Source organism: Vitis riparia, chromosome 7, assembly GCF_004353265.1.
Source record: "Vitis riparia cultivar Riparia Gloire de Montpellier isolate 1030 chromosome 7, EGFV_Vit.rip_1.0, whole genome shotgun sequence".
NCBI lineage: Eukaryota > Viridiplantae > Streptophyta > Magnoliopsida > Vitales > Vitaceae > Vitis > Vitis riparia.
In genome coordinates this window covers 9,133,842-9,152,349 of record NC_048437.1, presented here as the reverse complement: position 1 = coordinate 9,152,349, position 18,508 = coordinate 9,133,842, and the positions used below count along the sequence as shown (strand labels likewise).

Below are 18,508 nucleotides of genomic sequence, written 5' to 3'. Positions count from 1 at the left end.
TTAATACCTTTATTTAAAAATTAAATTTAATTATAAACAAGAATGACATATATTTGAAAAGGAGAGAACAAGTCATTACAATTGATACGAAAACCAATCCCTAGCCCAATGCCTGCCGTCCGTGTTTGCATGAAATCTCCTACAAGAAAAAATTTCTGAAACTAAACATGTAAACGCATAAGGGACTCATTGGGCCTATAAAGCACACAGACGAGAACAGGCGTTAAACACAACAAAAGTAGAGGAAAAAAAAATGGAGGAAGCGAGTTTTCATGGAGCATCTTGGAGTTCAAAGGCTTCCAACATCTCTAGAATATCACGAGCGAAGTAATTACATATTTTCACTGTATGAGCATAATATTTTTTAAACAAGAGAACCAAATGAAAGGCAGGAGACATATTACTGGGGTACGGAGACAGAAGAGAATCCATTTGGCAATATAATAGACAAAGAAAGCCAAGAGGCACATAAAATGCAGAAGGACCAAGCTCTCTTATGCCCCAAGTTGGCATCAACTCCAATCTAATTATTGTTCCACTAGCAGAGATTGGAAGAAAATTCTCACGCTCAGATCCTCCATTAACAACTAGTCAAGTGTTGCAATCGCTGCAGATTCCTCATGCTCAAATGGGGATGTGGCCCGGTGTCTTTATATTCCTCCCCCGTCCTGAGACAAATGCCATATTAAGGATTATGCTGTTGAGCACTTTATTTCTAATCATGGAATTCAATATTGTAAATGGGAGGAGCATACAAAACTAAAGATAATGGAAAGAAGAAAAGCATCTGAAGGTGTACTTGTGGATCCCAGCCCATTCAAGGTTGATGACATACCTCCGAAAGGCATCAAAGTTCAGCAATCACCAGAAGGTGTCATAAACCGCTTTAAGAGTAAATATGCTGTGAATACCTGTGAAACAGGACAATGAAGATCGGTATCAAAGTTCAGACAACAATCTAAATGCAACACTTCTACAATAGAACCCAGCAAGCTTACTTCTCATTGATGTGCCCGTGCTCATCTTCCTAGTATCTTTCAAGGTATCTCAGATACATTTCATTCCCATGTTGACAATCAATACAGAAGCCTGATGCTCCATGCACTATGATATTGGGCTAGGTCCAGAAAAAGAGTTGCAAAAGTGGTCAGGCCACAGGTCATGTAGATGATGGCAATTTAACAGAAAGCATAACAAAGGAAGGAAATACAAATGCTCCATACATCTTTTTCTACTGTGCCCCTCTAATTTCTTCCTAAGCAAAGGTTAGCCTACTTTCTGCATGAGCATTCTTATCGCAGCACATGGCATATGTTCACACGGTTCAACCTTTGCCATTCTGGAATTCAACATCAATCTGTAGGACCACAAATGATCAGAACCATTAGTTACTAGCATTAGAGAGATAAGCAAGTCACTGCAAAGTACATAATCTTAAAACGCATACATATTAATATGCACACGTAGCCCCAATCTCTTCAAAGATTTTATTCCCAACATTACATGACAAGCCAATTTCACAAATTCCAAATAGAACCAAAAGTAATGTCATCAAATAAAGATGCTTTCCTTGGTGAAACTCAGTAACTGTGATAAACTTGAGCTTCATATCTTGGACCAGGAATTCCCCAAAAAGTCCCTGTGGCACCCACTACTATTGGCCATGTCAGCCTTACTCAAGCAGCCTCAGACACTGTAGAAGAGTGGAAAATTCCAAAGCATTTTGTAAGGTATTGGCACATTCCACACCTGTCTGTAAAATCCTAGGCGTGGCAAAATTGAGATTGAGCCATGACATTTAGCTCAAGTCCAATCTTTACCTCCAGAACTACCCCCAATTATCACTATACTTCAAGAGATTCAGTTCTCTGATTTAAAGCAACTCTGAGACATTTCCATGCTCTATTCCAAAAATCATTTGGAGATGCGCATATTCCAAGCAATCTAAGTAGTAATAAGTTTAAATTTTTGGTTTCACCCGAAGTAATATTTCAACAGATTCTCAGCACCCATGCAATTTCAAATTAACAACTTGTCCTACATGATTTAGGGATGTGTCTCTTTTAATAATAGAAAGGCATTGTGAGGGGGATTGTTGTGGTGGTAAACAAGTAATATATCCTTTTGGCAGGGAGAATAATGTTTCCATAGACATACACAATAACTTTGAAACCATGAATACTCATCCAGTCATCCATTTGAGGTAATCATCAACTTCATTACCCTAAATACCCAATTGTTTTTTAAATTTAATGTTTTCACAGTTTTGCACAATTTTTTGGATGGTATATTGAAGACTGGAGAATTCAGCTTTGATCATAGTTCCAAGTATCAGGCAATAACAGGATGTATTGTCCAGGGGTAAATGACATAGACAATCAATATTGGGCCACAAAAGAAAAAGAGGGCAAAAGAAAACAGAAAAAAACAAATAAAGCCATATGGGATAGCATGAGATCACTTAATACAGTATTGGCATTGTATTGCAAGATCTTGTGACATATCTTAGACATCCCAAGATATTGTCTGAGCTAATAACTTTTTTAAACTCAATGATCTAACAGAGCTTTCATTTATGATCTAGGACAAATTATTTCAAGCCAACTAGGAAAAATAGACCAGCAATTTCAATACAACAGCAAACAAAACCTATGTTCTTGTATCTTGGTCATGACCATCCGATTAGCACTAGAAGCTGAAGAATAGAGTACTTTAAAATGAACAACTCCTTATCAAATGTTTTCAATCCAAAACTTGTTGTTCAACACAAAGTAATTTAAAATGTTATATAACAAATCAAAATTTTCAGAACTGGTAGAAGGCTTAGAAAAATAAATAAAAAATCAGTTAAGACACATACCTCCTGCAAGAGAAATCCAACTTTCACAGCTGAAACAAATAGTATATGGCCACCATCACAATGAAATGTTTTTCAGAAGCAGTTATTGTGCTGTGCCTGTGTATAATGAAAGTTTGGTAAGGAGAGAAGACTCATTTCTCCCTCATTAACCAAGTTTGGTAAGGTCAAATGCCCGTCCAGGCACTCTTGTTCTGCAGTACTTCTGAATGAGTATTTGAAACGGAGCATGATCAATGGATAAACCAGATCTCTGTAACTTAGCCAAAAGTTCTTCTGCCTCCATCACACGACCTCTTATACAAAAACCTCTGATTAGCTCAGTGTAAGTTATTATATCGGGTTCATACCCTCTTCTCAGCATTTCATCATATAACAGAAGTGCGAAATGAATGCGCCCAAAATTACAAGCAGCACCTATTAACAAATTATAGGTGACCACATCAGGGTAAATACCATTTAAAAGCATCTCCTTCTTTATAGAATGAGCATCAACAATGTTTCCTCCTTTTATTTGTGCATGAATCAATGCATTATAAGTAAATACATTTGGCGGAATACCAAAAGACACCATCTGATCTCTAATGGACAAAGCGTTGCTAAGATCTCCATGTCTCCCATGACCATCAATTACGACATTCCATATAAGAGGCTCAGGCACCATTAAATTCTCCAGCATACAAACAAGAAACTGATTAGCTCTGATAACATCTCCATGAATGCATAAGCCTTGAATAATCATTTTGTATGAGATCAGATCAGGAGCAGCACCCATTTTTGACATAACACCATGGATATAACAAGCTTCATCAAAGTTTCCTATTTTGCAAAAACCACTTATAAGGGTATTATAAGTAAAAATATCAGGAAGCAAACCTCTTTTAAACATTTCACAGAAATATCTATATGCAGAGTTCATGTCTTGAATCAAACAAAATCCATGGATAAGGACATTGTATGCAACAACATCTATTTGGGTACCCCTTTGCAACATTTCATCCCAATGAACAAGAGCCTGGACCATATCACCCTTCTTCAAACAACCATCCATAAATATAGTTGAGGTGATTATATCGGATGTTTCCTTACCACAATCATCATCTAATATCTTTTCAAGAAGCTTTCTAGCATCTTTCAAAAGCCCTTTCTTGCACAGTGCATGTATCAATATATTATAAGTAACTTTATTTGGCCCAATACCACTATTGGCCATTGTGGAGAAAAGATACAGAGCTTTGTCTACATTATTATTAAGGCAATAACCCTTGATAAAAGTGTTGAATGTAGCACAGTTTGGAGAGGGACCTATTTCTAACATTTCTCTGACAAGATTGTCTGCTTTCTCCAAGCCACCAGCTTTGCAAAGTCCATTTACAAGATAATTGTGTGTCAGCACATCAGGGATAACACCTTTCTGTATCATTTTGTTCCGAAGCCATAGAGCTGCACGTAACTTACCTTCCAAACATAAATTCCTAATCATGGCTACACATCCAGTGTAATCCACTTCCAAGGTGCAGCCATTGAGGCCTATCTTTGTCAATGATACACTTTCCCTGCAAAATTTTATGAAGCAAATAGATAAACCATTAGGTCATGAGCTTACCTGAAAGCTAATAGTGACCAGGAAATCAAGAAATGTTACAAAAGGGAGTAGAAATATCAGGGATCAGATTGCCTACAAATCTGATGATGCTAGAAACCATAGAACTTCAATATTAGTAGCATCTTATGCAAATTTAGGAGATTGGATACACAAGATAAGAAAAAAAAAAAAAACAAACAAAAAAACAAAACAAAAAAAATTAAATTAAAATTAAGCATCCCCAACATTAATATATGATACTAACAACTAATTTTACGTATCTGAGAAATGAGTCATTATGTGATGAAAACTGACAAGGTATTATAGCTATTATCCAAGTAGACTACAACCAAGTTACTCCAAACACTGTCAGAGCCAAGATTTCTTATGAAAAAATCTAGGAAAAACCCTTTGCATAACTTTGTCATGATTGTGAATCTCGGTACCTACAAACTCCTGTAATCTATCATAGTGACTTCATCCTCTGGAGCATCAAGGTCCTAATAACTTCGTATACTGTTATACGCCAAGGATCTTGTCTTTAACCTGGAGATAGAGCAAGAACTGAGGCTGGCCTGCTTAACTGGGGCCCAGACCTCCCATTCCTTCCACCACCTTCAAAAGGGGACAACCCACCCTGCACTCACAGAATCCACATTGCAACTTCAGGTGGAGCAGGAACAAAAGGTCCCAAAGGACCAGCACCAGGAACAGGGATCAATACTGGTGGAGGGGGCATATCTGAGGGAAAAGGAGCAACATCCATGCCTTGACCACCAAAAGTGTCAAACATTGCTTCACCAGGATTCCCCCCATCTGGACCGTCATTGGGCTGGAAATCATTCGACTAATGGTTATCAGACCTATCATATCTTTCACTACCATTAGGTTGATTTTCACATTATCTACAATTGTCTTTCAATCGATTATCTGGACCTAGCTTGTGTTTCTGTGTCTTGTCCTTCAGTAGAGATTGCTGCATAACAGGTGTACCACCAGCTGCATCCGCATCACTCATATAGTACTGGAAATACAGATCTTCATGCCCTTTAGAAGTCAGCTCCATCACAAGTTCTGGATGCTTCAATTTTAGATGCTTGTGTAGAAATTCAGCAGCATGAAAGAGCTTTGTACAACCTTTGGCCCCGCAACCATACTTCTCATCCCTAATTTTTTGGACATAGGGATCCAAAGCTTCAATGGCAGCAGCATCTATCTTTTCCTTAGCAGTAGTTATTTCCAATGGATCCTAACTCCTCAACCTCTCTTGCCAATGTGAGTCAAACTTCTTTTTCCACTCGACCCCATTACTTGTTATATTAGAACTCTTGCCCTCTGCTCTAACATGCCAGAAACCCTTAGCTTCAGTTGTTTCAAGCATTCCATGATAATCCAAGCAATGGATTCACCAAAGATATGTAGTCAGTGTGTCCAGCAACTCAATGCCCTCAAGGCCCTTGACAGAGGTTAAAACTCATGTAATTATAACAGGGCCAGTGGAACCACCATGGGATTTCTCCCAGTTCAATTTTTTATTATCTGCTCTACATAATATATTCTCCTCAATTCCTTTCTCAGAATCAAGTTTACATACAAGGGCCTGTGCTTGTTCAATGTCAGCTTGGATTCATCTGGGTTCAGAACTGACTGGATGAGCCTTGGGAGTAGCTTTGCAGTTTTCATCATTATGACACTTGGGCAACGAGACAGGAAGTACATATTCAGTATTTCAGTATCCAATGCGATATTGACAGAAAAATCAAGTATCATCTTCTGAATAAATTGCATATAATATCAACCAATAAGCTAAGCCCCCAAGGTTGTCTTCTTATCTAGTAAGCAAAGGCAATAAACTTCATTGCTTTGATGATTTGCTAATTTTAAAATGAAGTGGGCCATGAAAGCTCAGAGGGCAATTTAAATTCCCTCATCTTATTGAGATTGCTCAGAAAATGACTGACAGTTGATGATACTATGATATAAAGAGGGAAGGAGACATATTAGGTTGTGTTTTCCCTTAAAGGCCTTTATGATTGAAAGGTGAAAAGTTTTGGCATTTTTTCAATTAAGACTGTTAGAAACTTAGACGATGTCTTAGTCCAAAGGACTGTTGGGGTCAAACCATGACAGATGAGAGAAAAATTCCTGGAACAGAGGGTGTGGTTTACATGGGTTCTGTTAGAGAGCATGATATACATTATAGGCTCACATCCTAACAGCTTAAACTTTTAGGGAAATTAGTCACCCAACATGGTATCCAAACCTCATTTAAAGGGAGGTCATGCATTTGAACCTCACTAAATGTTTATGTCCCCTTTTGTTCATGATTGGTTTGCCTTTAGGTCTATTGGTCTCTCCATATGTGGATATGACGGAGCACATGAGGGAGAGTGTTAGAAAGCATGATATATATTATAGGCTCAAATCCTAACAATTTGAGCTTTTAGCAACATTGGTTGTCCAATAGGGACTTTCTAAAAATGGAAGTTATTATTTGGACAGGAACTTTTGATAAATGGTTGAGACTAAATGACTTAACTAATAGAAGTTGGGTGGCTCCATAGCAGCATATCATGAGAAAAGAAGTGATGGTGTCAAGGGATCATATTTTTTATTCATTCGAATGTGGCTTTGGTATTGTGGCACCTTTATATCTTTTCAATGTTCAGAGTGCATGGGGTTCTTCACTGTTCCATTCATGTCAGATTCAAGCTGGTGATTTAGAGCCAGTTATAAGAACAAAAACAAGGGGTCCAAGTATTCATGTCCTTTAGTGGTGAATTTAGAAGGTGAGGAACAGGATAATTTATTTTAAGTTTTGAAATTACAGTTATGAGCTTAAGGAACATGATGACAATGAATATTATGATTTGGAGATCATCAACTGGCCTTGGTTTCAGCCTTTATTTCTTTGTTTTCCAAATTGTAGTAGGTTCTGATTCGCATTTGTTAAAACTTCTGCTTCCTTTTTTATCACACACCCTTGTACATAATCAGTGTATCCCTTTCGCCTCCCTTTCAGTTAATAATACTTAAAGGTAGTTATAAAATAAAAATAACTTACAAACAAACTTTTGGTACTTTGGAAGCACAAATGTTTTATCCTAATTCATTGCGGTTTATAGCTATGCTGATTAGCTAACATCTTTTGTTATTAACCAAGTAACATTTTCAACTCCTAGAGAAAATCTGGATAATTAGTGGTTGGCTCAAGAATAATTTTAAGTACAAAATCCAACCTATCAAAATAAAATAAAATTTAAGTACAAAATCCAATTATGAAAGTGCACTCCAAGCGGAAATATATTATAATCATTTAATCTCAATTTCAAAATACAAAGAATTATTGAGGGAATTGTTCAGTAACTTCCATGGTATTTCAAGTGAACTTTCCAATGAGCAGCATTAAGGAATGTGGAAGCAACTAAACAGCAATAACAATAGTCTTTCCCTTCCAAAACTATCTAAAGCTGACAGAAACTAATATAAAAAAGGATTCAAATATAAAATTTCAAAGTCAACAAAAATCAAAAGCAGACCTCATCATTTTCAACCGCTCCAAACTATCCTTCAACATTGCATCCAGAACATTGAAAACCACCCGTGGATCTCTTTCCTCATCATGACCCTTCTTTTGTGAAAACCAATCTTGAGTTGTCACTTGGTATTGATTACCAACACTTGTTATAAGATCTTCAAGTGCAAAAGGCAATAGATTACCATGCCCAGAAGCCCTATGCATACAAACAATCCAGAAATCAGTACGACATACAGAACAATATCCATCATTGTATTTTCTTTTCCCAGTTTTCTCAGCACCCAAAGAGAGGAACAAGAAAGAAAATACCAACCTATAAGAATCTAAGGGTCTGTTTAGAAGCAAAAAAATGAAAACAATCAACTCCTTGGGGGAGAAAAGAAACAAGAAAGAAAATGACAGAAAACATGTTTGGTAACCACTTTCAAGAATCGTTTTGAGAAACATTTCATGAAAAAGTGTTGATTAAAAAATAAAATAAATTAAATAAACCGTGTTTTTCACATAATTAAAAACCAATCAAAAACACATATCGGCTGATTTCGTTTCCGCTACGAAACAGGCTCATTTCTGAAGAACAAAACAAAAAATGCGAAAAGAGAAACCCTAGATCAGAAGCTCATGGTGAAACAGAATCATCAAATTTACCTGTTGTTTGCAGGACTGTAGGGTTTGAAGGAGAAAACGTTGGCAAAAATCTGAGCCACATCATGCTTGATGGATTCAATACAAGCATTGAATAATCGAAAAAAAACATGAGATTCTTGAAACACAATCGACAACTGAAACCTCAAACCATTGCAATCAACAATCAACAATCAGTAATCAGTAAAATAAATAAATAAAATAGAAATAAATGAAAGGAAATCGGATTCAGGAAACGTTAACTCACAGCCATTGTCGATTTCAACGGTGTCCGAGCCCTCGGCGGCCAGAGCGTGTGAGCTAGTAAGATCTGATCACAGAAATTAAATACATATGAACGATTCAAAGCTCATGAATGGTAAAAATACAAATACTCATACTGCATTTTTGTACAAGATTGTATTCGAATCCGGATTCGAATCAGTCACTGGCATTTTCTTGCTCGACACTGTTGCTAGGGCATTTGAGGGTGGCGACCAGAGAGGGGTAGTTTTGTATTTTCAAGAAAAACAGCGGGGACAATTATGTCCAAAAGGTAAAGAATAGGGTGTTGTGAAATATACGGGTAATTTGAACCTACTAGCTGTCTTATTCGTGTAAATTTGTATACGACATGGTATAATAAATTTGGATATGCCATGTTATATTTGGGGTTTTCTATCATAGTAGTGTATTTTAAAAAAAATAAAAAAAAATTAAAAATTAAAAATCGTGACATAAAATATAATTTTAAAATTAGGATACTTTTTGATTTCGAGTAGAATTCTTCCAATATAAAAAGTCAATTCGGCTTTTTAAAAAATAAGTTTAGCACAAAAATAAAAGCAGTGATGAAATTTAAATTTTTTTAGATTTATTTTTGAATAATTGTATTTTAATAATATTTTTAAAAATAAATCCATTATTTGTAAGGGTACAATTCAACGAGTTGATCCGATTTTCTCATTTTTATTTATATGATAAAAAATGTTAAAGAAAATTTTATATATATATTAATTAAAATTTTATATATTTTTAAATTATTTATTTTTTATATTAAAATTTTAAAATAACATATAAGAAATAATTTATTAATTTTAAAAATATAAATATTTATTTATTTAATTTTTTTCTCCTTATTTTCTTTCTCTAATTTTCCCCAAAATTTTCCAACAGCCAAACATAGCATTAATCTTTGGGCTTTGGCCTGAGGGGAAGGACCGAAAATGGGCCGGTCTTGAAGAGGTCCAGAAGAGCCGAAGCCTCGGAGCCCGTGAATGGTAAAGCTCATGAAAGGCATTTGGAATTAGGGTTTTGCCTCCATTCAACTCGACTCACTACTTGTCTCTCTCGTCTTCCATGGCTGTAAGTAGTTGATTTTATTTATTTATTTTTAAGTTATTATTATTAATTTTCGTGGAGAATTATTTCATAAGGTTATGTTCGTCTGTCAGGAAAGGGAAAATTTTTCCCGAGAAAAAAAAAAAAAATAGAAATCTGGAAATGTTTCTTATATGAATGTTGTTATGTTTGCAGACCGTACCACTGAACCCTAAGCCCTTCTTGAATAACTTGACTGGGAAGCCTGTCATTGTCAAACTCAAGTGGGGAATGGAGTACAAAGGTAAATTCTCCCGCTTTCGTCTGTGGTTCAATTGAAATCTATGATTATTTTTTTTCTTAACATTTTCTTGGGTTTTTTTAGGTTATCTCGTATCAGTGGATTCATACATGAACTTGCAGGTGCTTCCTCAAAAACCACTTCATTTTTTTCTAATTTTGTTTAGGCTATTTTTATCTTGAGTTTCCCAAGCTCCCAATGTAGTGGTAGTTGTCAAAATTTAATTTTGATTTGGGGATTATCTTACAATGAGATATTTCAGTGCCTGTTTGGTGGGGAAAATGAAAATGTCTTAAAGCCAGAACATGTTTGTTTGTTGGATCATTTTTAATTTATAAAGTGCTTGCATTGTTTCCTTTGAAACATGAGTTTGTAAAATCGATCCAATTTGAATGTAAAATAAGTTTTTGAAAACATGTCCATGGCCATGTCTCCAATGCCATTTTCACTTTTTTTTTTCTTTTTTTTCAGTTTTCAAAAACTGAAAGCATGTTTTGTTTCTGCTACCAAACTGGCTGCTAAGCTTTGTCAGTGTTTGTGTATATACTGATAGTTGGTGATGTTTCATAATTCATGGGAATCTTTTTCTACAGCTGGCCAACAGTGAAGAATACATTGATGGACAGTTCACTGGAAACCTTGGAGAGATTTTGATCAGGTAGCTTTCATCACATGCTGAAGTTCATGTTTTAAACAATAGGATCAAAAGTGCCTTTCAACTTTCAAGAATTTGTTTCTTTTCTGGTAGAAAATGGTGTCAAGGAACTTCGATAAAACATTATGATTAGAAAAAAAGACTACAGTAGAACATGGCAGCCTAGATCCATTCTGTTGCCAAGACAACAGAGATTAAGAGGGTAAAATTTTGTGTTGCATGCTTCTTGGGTTTGGGATTTGACTCTGTCATAGGATTCCAAAAGAAACTTTTGTTTCCTCCATCTTCTTAACAACCATGCAAGAGGATGTGAGTTGTTGAAAGTGTATACAGTTTTATGTTACACAAAAAATTAGATGCCTGCCACCCGCGCCTGCCCCACCCCCCCCCCCCCCCCCCCCCCCCCCTCCTTCCTTTTTTCCAATAATGGACTTGGGATTTTGAGTGACATCATCTCTTCTGGCATATTGTTGTGTCTAGAGTTTTCTTTTCAACTAGAAGACCACAAAGGATGTTACTGAGGTAATAAGGGGATGCTATGTGGTGATGATCAGGAGGGAGGGTCAGCGTAGAGAGAGTCATGTGGAAAGAAGTCAGCTAAAAATTAAAATTAACTAGTTGGAAGTTATGCCACATAGGGTTGAATCATAGGAATGCAGCTTCATCGTGCCCCCAAATATACCTTTATCAAAATTGATCTATGATCCTATTTTTAAGTTGGGTTTAATAAAGGTTGTTCATTTATCAGTGGTCCTGAGGACAAATTCCATGGATGCAAATTACAGGTCACTGAAATGTCCTGATATGTCAAATAACTTATATTTTGTTATTCACATTTCTAAATTTAAACCATGAAGACCACTAAATTTTTTTGTATAAATATTTGTTACATCCCTTGGATTGAGTTTATAGTTCAAGTTTTTGCTTATCAAAAAACTTCAGCTTTGCCTCCGAATATATCTTTGTCAAACTTGAGCTGTGATCCTATTTTTAAGTTGGGTTTAATCAAGGTTACTCGTTTAATGTTCTAATATTGGTTATGCCATGACAACAAATATGCCCATCAATGGTTTTGTTTTTTAAAAAAATGCTTCAAAATTCTTAAATGGGTGTCCATTCTATTCAAAGACCCTTGTTGAGGAATTACTACAAGTGAAATCAATGTCGATGGCTGCTCCTATCTATTTTCTGTTGGTACTTTGGAAGGAAAGGAATGGAAGGAACTTTAAGACTTTTTAACAAGTGGATATCTCCTTTCCTAAACTCTGACTTTCAGTTTCATAGTGACTAGTTTTTGTAGGTCCCTGGCTTCAGGAGTGGGAAGAGAGGTTCATTGCAGGACTTTATTGTGATTTGAATTGTAATCCATAAATATTATTTTCTCTAGCTAGGTGTCTATCTTTTTCTTTCTTTTTTCTTTCCCAGTATTCCGTGCATGCATTGCATATTCAGAATCTGCTGTTACAGACTGATGAAACCTTAAAAATTTTTAGCTTCTTTTGAAGGTTAGGTTCAAAATATGCATGCTATTTGAAGGATTAATGGTCAGTATTCTAGAAAACTATAAAAGCAGCGTTAAAGGGTGCTGAAATGTGATGAATTGAAATGAAGCCTGTAACTCGTCATACTATTACGTGTCAGATGATTAAAGCAGTTGATTTCATGTATTTGATAAGATTAACTGAAACTCATAATTTAGAGCCAACACAAATGTGTTGGGTGGAGGTTCTGAGCACCCTTTTGGCCATGAAATAGTTTTGAGTAGTTGCTTTAAGAAATTCTTTTTTATTTTTTGGGTCAGAATTAGTTTTGTTTATCATCAGTCAAAGATTACAGCTTGAGGCTGGATTGCTCAGCTTAGAAGTTATAAAATGTCACCTTAACATCTAACATTTAATAACTCTGTAATGTGTTAAAACATCAATGTTTATATGATCAATGGTACTGTCGGGAGGATTTGAATCCATAAACCTCACTGTGCAGAAGAGTTACTGTTTCTTATGTGAATTTCAATGTGTAAAAAGCTACTGAATCTTCTTTTGATGTATTTCTTCTACAGATGTAACAATGTTCTCTATCTTCGTGGGGTACCGGAGGATGAAGAAATAGAAGAAGCTGACCGAGACTAGGATGGATATCAGCAGTGGTTTAGTGTAATCATAACATCCTTAAAAAAAAAAAAAACTGTTATCGTTTTTTACTTGTTTGTCATCAACCTAAAGCAGCAATACATTGTATTTCTCTCTTAGCATTGTTTATGGGTTGTCTGATTCTTAGGCTGCCTATGTTTGGACAGAAAGCAGCACTAAGGCATGGATCTGTGAAGTATCTCCTGTCTTACACTTCTCCAGGCTGATGATATGTGAAACCGAGTTATTATTTCTTGTTTTACTTGCCCATTAGATTTCAAATGAATCTAATGTTGGTTTTAGCCACTGGGTCCAACAATGATTTGATTTTGTCCTATGATGATCTGATTTAACTTTTGGATTCTGATGGAATAACCACCCTGAAACAGGTCAATTGGTTTGGGAAATGATCTGGGTTCTCTGGATTTGGTAAGTAGCATGTCTCAGTGGAAATGCCAGGAAAAAAAATTACCATTTAAATTGTAATTTCATCAATAAATGGAGTATAAGACCTGTGTACTTGTTGCATGTTTTGTTGAGCTCTTATAATGTACTTTTGCTTGCCTATCAAAAGAAATAGAATATCAGTAAATGGGGGATCTGATCCATTTACCACACAGTGGTAAATGGATCACTATTGGGTAGCTCTACCTTCAAGGATCACTATTGGGTAGCTCCTTTTAGTTCTCTAAAGCCAATCAGTTTTGGAGACACCATTAAGTCTGTGCTTGCACCTATTGATGCCCAGAGTACAGGAGGATTGATTTAATATAATCTGTAATCCGGGTGTTAGCCTAGTATATATGGTGATAACTTAACATGGAATACATGAGTTCCCATGCATTGGACCTAGGCACAATAAGCATGTCTTTTGTCAACAGGGATGCTATTTATTAGTCACAACCTTGTCCAACACAATTACACAAAACAGAAGGTGGGATAACCCATTCTTCAAGTGGGTCAAAATTTGCACTTGACGTCAATTTCATGACATACTGAAGAGTGCAAATTTGGTAAATTAATATATTTCGCAATAAATTGAGAATAGGAAAAAACGATTTTCAAAACTTGCTATTTTTCTGTTCATCCATCAAGGGTTACAAAACGAGATTATAAGTTTTTTATTAAAGGGGCCACATTAAGCTAGTCCCATGGTTTCTTCAAATTTATCCTTTAACCGCTGGATTAGCAAAAGATAAGAGGCTGGAGTTCCTTGTGCATTTAGTCATTCAGAAATTATTGCATGTCACTATTAAAACCATATGTAAAGAAAGAATAGAGGGTGTTTCCCTTTTTAACTTTTTATTTAAAGTAATTTGATTTCAGATTTTAAGTTGTTTGTTTGTTTATTTTTTCACGATTTATTATAAATTTTTTGTTCAAAAAAAAAAAAAATCATAATATTTGTTTTTTCTTAAATGAAAAAGATAACATGATTTTTTTTTTACTTTTTAATACTTAATAGAAATAAAATATTATAAAAACAAATAATCTAATACTTAACACTATTTAATTTTAAGTTTTATTTAGAATTAATTAGAAAAAACAAACACCACTTAAGTTTATCATCTATTACATTATTTCCTCCTAAAAAAGAATACATCGAAGAGCTTAGAATAATTTTGGTTTCTATTCTTCATGCACTATGTTAAGAAACTTTTAGGGAATTCCATTTCTAACTTCACCAAATTTATAATATCCATGATACCCCTCAAAAAGTCTCATGCAACTGGAGCTTGTAAGTTGGTATCAATTACAGACTAACTTGACATAATGGGAGCATGCAGTGATGAGGATGAATCTCCAAGATACACATCAAGAAAGAGAATGTGTAGTATTTGTTGGAATTAAATTAGAAGTAGCTAATTGGGATATTAGAGAATTGGAATTAAAATCATAATAAGTTATTACAATCATAGTAAACTTTGAATTTCTTAGAAAAGCCTACAAATAAGATTAATTAACGTAAACCAAAGTAGGAGGCTTTAGAATCATGACAAAATGAGACTTTTAGGAGGCTTTAGTGAGACTCTAAGGTTCTATCCCCTCTTCTCCTTATCTTCTATATTTTTGTTTTATTTTATTTTTCTGTCATACACTTTATCCCTTATTCCTGTCCTTAAAACCCTAAAAAAATAAAAATTCACCTATTTGATTGTAGATAATCATCTTAGGGTTGCCCTACATCATGTAGTGCATTCCAATTCCAATTTTAGAGTATGGGTCTTCCAAAAGCTTAACTAACACATATGACGAGTAACCAATTTTCCTAAAAAGTTCTAGAAAATATACATCATGCTCTGACAACACCCACTGGTGCAGCTGCATACCCACTGTAGGAGGCACAAACTGCATTAATGGAAAACTGATCAGGGGAGGAATTCAATTTAGGACCTTAAAGCTCTAATATCATGTTAAGTAACCAAAGCTATTGGGTTTTGAGGCTACAATGCAGATCATGCTCCAACAATTCCAGAGAAAATATTCAACTGCAAAATAACCTATGACATATAAAAATAAAAGATATGTAAGAAAAATATTCTTTAACAGCAAGGTAAGCAAACACTAGAATATCTCTGTTACTTTTGATCGCTTACCACTTTTCAATATGATACCAAAAACCAGTCTTTTCTGCACCCTAGAAAATCCCAAGATACAAGGTTTAAAGCAGTAGGAAATACACGAAAAGAAAAGAAAAGAAAACAAAAACATTCTAGAGCATTATAAATCAAAGAATACAACCATATGAGCACATCAAATTCGATGAACTTAAAAATTGTACAATCACAAGCATAACTAATGCCCAGATACTCTTGTTGCCCACAGATTAGGGTTTCAGCATGGCTGTAACCCACCTCAAACTGCATTCTCTCCCGGAGATCACCTCAATCAATATTCAATTTACTGGATGTTCCCGGGCCACCATATCCAGATAAAAGAGCCAGGAACGGATAACAAAATTGAGCCCTTTTATTTTCATTTTCCTTTCAGTCAATCAGAAAGTTAAGGGAAAGAACATATTCAAAGAATTACAGAAAACGCTACCCTTATCTAATGGGAAGAGGAGGAAAAAAACCCTTCAGTGATGAGATTCCATCTCCAAAACTACACCTGCCAAGAACAAAATCTAGCTTATGCCTCAACTCTCAGTTCCTCTGTTGCCCATCCCTCTTCTTCCAACTCCTTGACTGCTCTTATTAGACCTCTTGTGATCCCATTGAGATGCAATCCATTCTGTTTCATTTCTTCAAGCAACTTCTCTGCAGTTTGCCAATCTAAAGCCTTCAGACAGAGAGATTGAATCAACTTGTTGTATTCATCGGTATTGGGCTGGACACCATGCTCCTTCATTTCACCTAACAACTCCACAGCCTTGTCAAATTGTTCAAGTTTACAGTACCCGCGAATAAGTGTATGGTAGGTCACAGGACTCAATTTGGAATGGTTCCTTTTGGCTTCTGATAACACTCTACAAGCCTCCTCCATCATGCCACCATGTGCATAACCACTCATAATAACACTGTAAGTGTACACATCTGGTTTCAGCCCCCGAGTCTCCATCAACTTCATCATCTTCATCGCCTCTTCCATCTCTCCAGCCTTGGACAGGCCATTGATGACAAAATTGAAAACTGCATTTCCAGGAGCTGGGCCAGCTTCAATCATCTTCAAAAGTAATCTTTTAGCCCCATCAACATCTTTGCTCCTACACAACCCTCGAATCACAGCTGTGTAGGGCTTGATTGCATATTTGCGCTCTTCTCCGGAAAAATCATCCAACATCTCCACTGCCATTGAGATGGTTCCATCCTCTCGACATAGTGAGGCAATCAAGAAGTTAACAGTCGTCTTAGGCGGGTATTTGTTCTTCTCCTTTGCCAACAAGTAAACCAAATATGCATCTTTAACCTTTCTCCCTTTACAGAACCAAGAAATGATGTTCCAAACCTTCTCACTATCCGGCAAGCTACTAGCATTAAGCATCTTCTCACAAACAGACAAAGCCCAATCGAAGATGGAGCGCCTGCACAGCGCTTCTATCGTAAAATAGTAGGAATCAGCATTGGGTTCACACCCATATTCTCCAAACGCATTGAACACCTCAAGCCCAGCCTTCCCTTTACCCAATTTCGCAAATTGGGCTATCAATTCATTCAGAATCCCCACATTCAGCACACCATTCTCCTTCTCACCAATCTCCTTAACCAAATCCCACAATGAATATGTATCCTTCCTCCTAACACTCTGACAAACAGCCCGAACAAGAGCATCTACAGCTCGGGTAGTTACTGAAAACCCCGGATTCTTCCAAGACCATTTGAAAAACCCAATCAAATTGTTGGCAGGAACAAAAGGGGTTTCCAGTACTCTAACCACAAACTCTTCGTTTAGACTCAAGCCCATGGCATTAAAGCTTGATTCCAAAGACCCAACAGCATCTCCACTACTCTGTAGCAGAGACAGAACGCTCTCCAATTTATCCAAATCAACCTCAAAGCCCTCACTCTTATCCAAATCAACCTCAAAACCCTCAATCTGGGTACCATCGTTTTCATCAGAAATGGGTGAAAAGTGCTGGTCCTCCGATTCAGATGGACTACAAATGGCCGATTCAATTGTGGAGTCATCATCGCCATCTATATCAGGGGAAAGATTCGAGAAAAATCTAGGGTTTTGGGAGACAAGGAAAGAGGGTTTAGGGGTTGAGAAATGCTGAAATCTTGAAATGAGGGCCAGTTGAGAGGAAGAGGAACATACCACACTAGGGTTTGGGATTGTTCGGAACTTCTTCGCGGCGTTCTTGAACAGAGAAACTGTTGCTGATCTCCACATCTCTTTGCTTCTTCTCTTTGTGTCTCTTAGGGTTTGGAGAAATCCCACTCTAGGGTTTTGAATAGTTGGTGCCTTTTTCCAGAATCGTTCAGTTTCAGGTCTACGCTTCGCCTGGGCCGGGCCTATCCCCACAAATGTGTTTGGCCCAATCTATTATAATTTTAATATTCAATATAACATTTCTTTATAATCACATCCAAATGTCCAATAGTAAAATTCTACTGCCAATGACTCGTTTCCAACGCATCCAACCTTTCATCTCAGCCGTTGATGTTACATCATTGAATAAAAAATATATGAAAAAAAGAGATTTAAGATTTTTTTTTAAAAAATCGACTTAAAATTTTGGCTTGAATTTCGTTTGAATATATATATATTATTGCTGTTTTTAGTAACAAGAAATAGTAGTAATTTCCACATAAAATATAGAATCTCTTTAAAAAAAAATTCATGAATATCATTTTTAGAACTTTTAAAATTTGAATAAGTAAATTTTTTTTAATATCTTAAATTTTTTAAATGATTTCTAAAAATCATTATCCTTTCAAGTAAATTCTTAGAAATAGGAAAAAAAAAAAAAAGTATCCAAACAAGAGCTTAATTAGATTAAATTTCAACTAATATGCCATCTTCATTACTTGAAATTTAAAGGATGTGGGTAATATT

General features: G+C 35.9%; 3 protein-coding genes and 1 pseudogene across 5 annotated transcripts; 1 reads left to right on the top strand and 3 right to left on the bottom strand.

Annotated features, from left to right (window-relative positions):
• Positions 1-239: 239 nt before the first annotated feature.
• LOC117917763 (pentatricopeptide repeat-containing protein At5g24830) lies at positions 240-9,097 on the bottom strand. 3 transcript variants are annotated; one of them, XM_034834145.1, is made up of 8 exons: positions 8,873-9,097; positions 8,629-8,762; positions 7,982-8,176; positions 2,861-4,413; positions 1,224-1,357; positions 999-1,117; positions 756-911; positions 240-668 (listed from the first exon to the last, which is right to left on the bottom strand). In XM_034834145.1, exons 1-4 carry the CDS (start codon positions 8,876-8,878, stop codon positions 3,006-3,008), a joined length of 1,743 nt encoding a protein of 580 aa, XP_034690036.1. In that variant the 5' UTR covers positions 8,879-9,097; the 3' UTR covers positions 240-668; positions 756-911; positions 999-1,117; positions 1,224-1,357; positions 2,861-3,005. The 3 variants fall into 3 exon arrangements, with proteins under 3 accessions (XP_034690036.1, XP_034690035.1, XP_034690037.1); XM_034834144.1 differs by having other exon boundaries at positions 800-911; XM_034834146.1 differs by having other exon boundaries at positions 836-911.
• On the bottom strand, positions 4,420-6,132 carry LOC117918466 (annotated as a pseudogene).
• Positions 9,098-9,867: 770 nt separating the features above from the next.
• On the top strand, positions 9,868-13,315 carry LOC117917516 (probable small nuclear ribonucleoprotein F). The gene is made up of 5 exons (XM_034833818.1): positions 9,868-9,969; positions 10,141-10,228; positions 10,310-10,347; positions 10,819-10,883; positions 12,940-13,315. Exons 1-5 carry the CDS (start codon positions 9,964-9,966, stop codon positions 13,007-13,009), a joined length of 267 nt encoding a protein of 88 aa, XP_034689709.1. The 5' UTR covers positions 9,868-9,963; the 3' UTR covers positions 13,010-13,315.
• Positions 13,316-15,699: 2,384 nt separating this feature from the next.
• LOC117919236 (pentatricopeptide repeat-containing protein At3g02650, mitochondrial) lies at positions 15,700-17,951 on the bottom strand. Its single transcript, XM_034836367.1, has one exon. It carries the CDS (start codon positions 17,840-17,842, stop codon positions 16,142-16,144), a length of 1,701 nt encoding a protein of 566 aa, XP_034692258.1. The 5' UTR covers positions 17,843-17,951; the 3' UTR covers positions 15,700-16,141.
• Between the last annotated feature and the right edge of the window lie 557 nt (positions 17,952-18,508).

Coding starts and splice junctions, on each gene's coding strand:
- LOC117917763 (XM_034834145.1), bottom strand. Junction 8,177..8,628: donor TACAGTCCTGCAAACAACAG/GTAAATTTGATG, acceptor TTGTATGCATAG/GGCTTCTGGGCATGGTAATC. Junction 4,414..7,981: donor GAGCGGTTGAAAATGATGAG/GTCTGCTTTTGA, acceptor AAAATTTTGCAG/GGAAAGTGTATCATTGACAA.
- LOC117917516 (XM_034833818.1), top strand. Junction 10,229..10,309: donor GTGGGGAATGGAGTACAAAG/GTAAATTCTCCC, acceptor GGGTTTTTTTAG/GTTATCTCGTATCAGTGGAT. Junction 10,348..10,818: donor ATTCATACATGAACTTGCAG/GTGCTTCCTCAA, acceptor CTTTTTCTACAG/CTGGCCAACAGTGAAGAATA.
- LOC117919236 (XM_034836367.1), bottom strand. CDS start 17,842: ATGTGGAGATCAGCAACAGTTTCTCTGTTCAAGAACGCCGCGAAGAAG.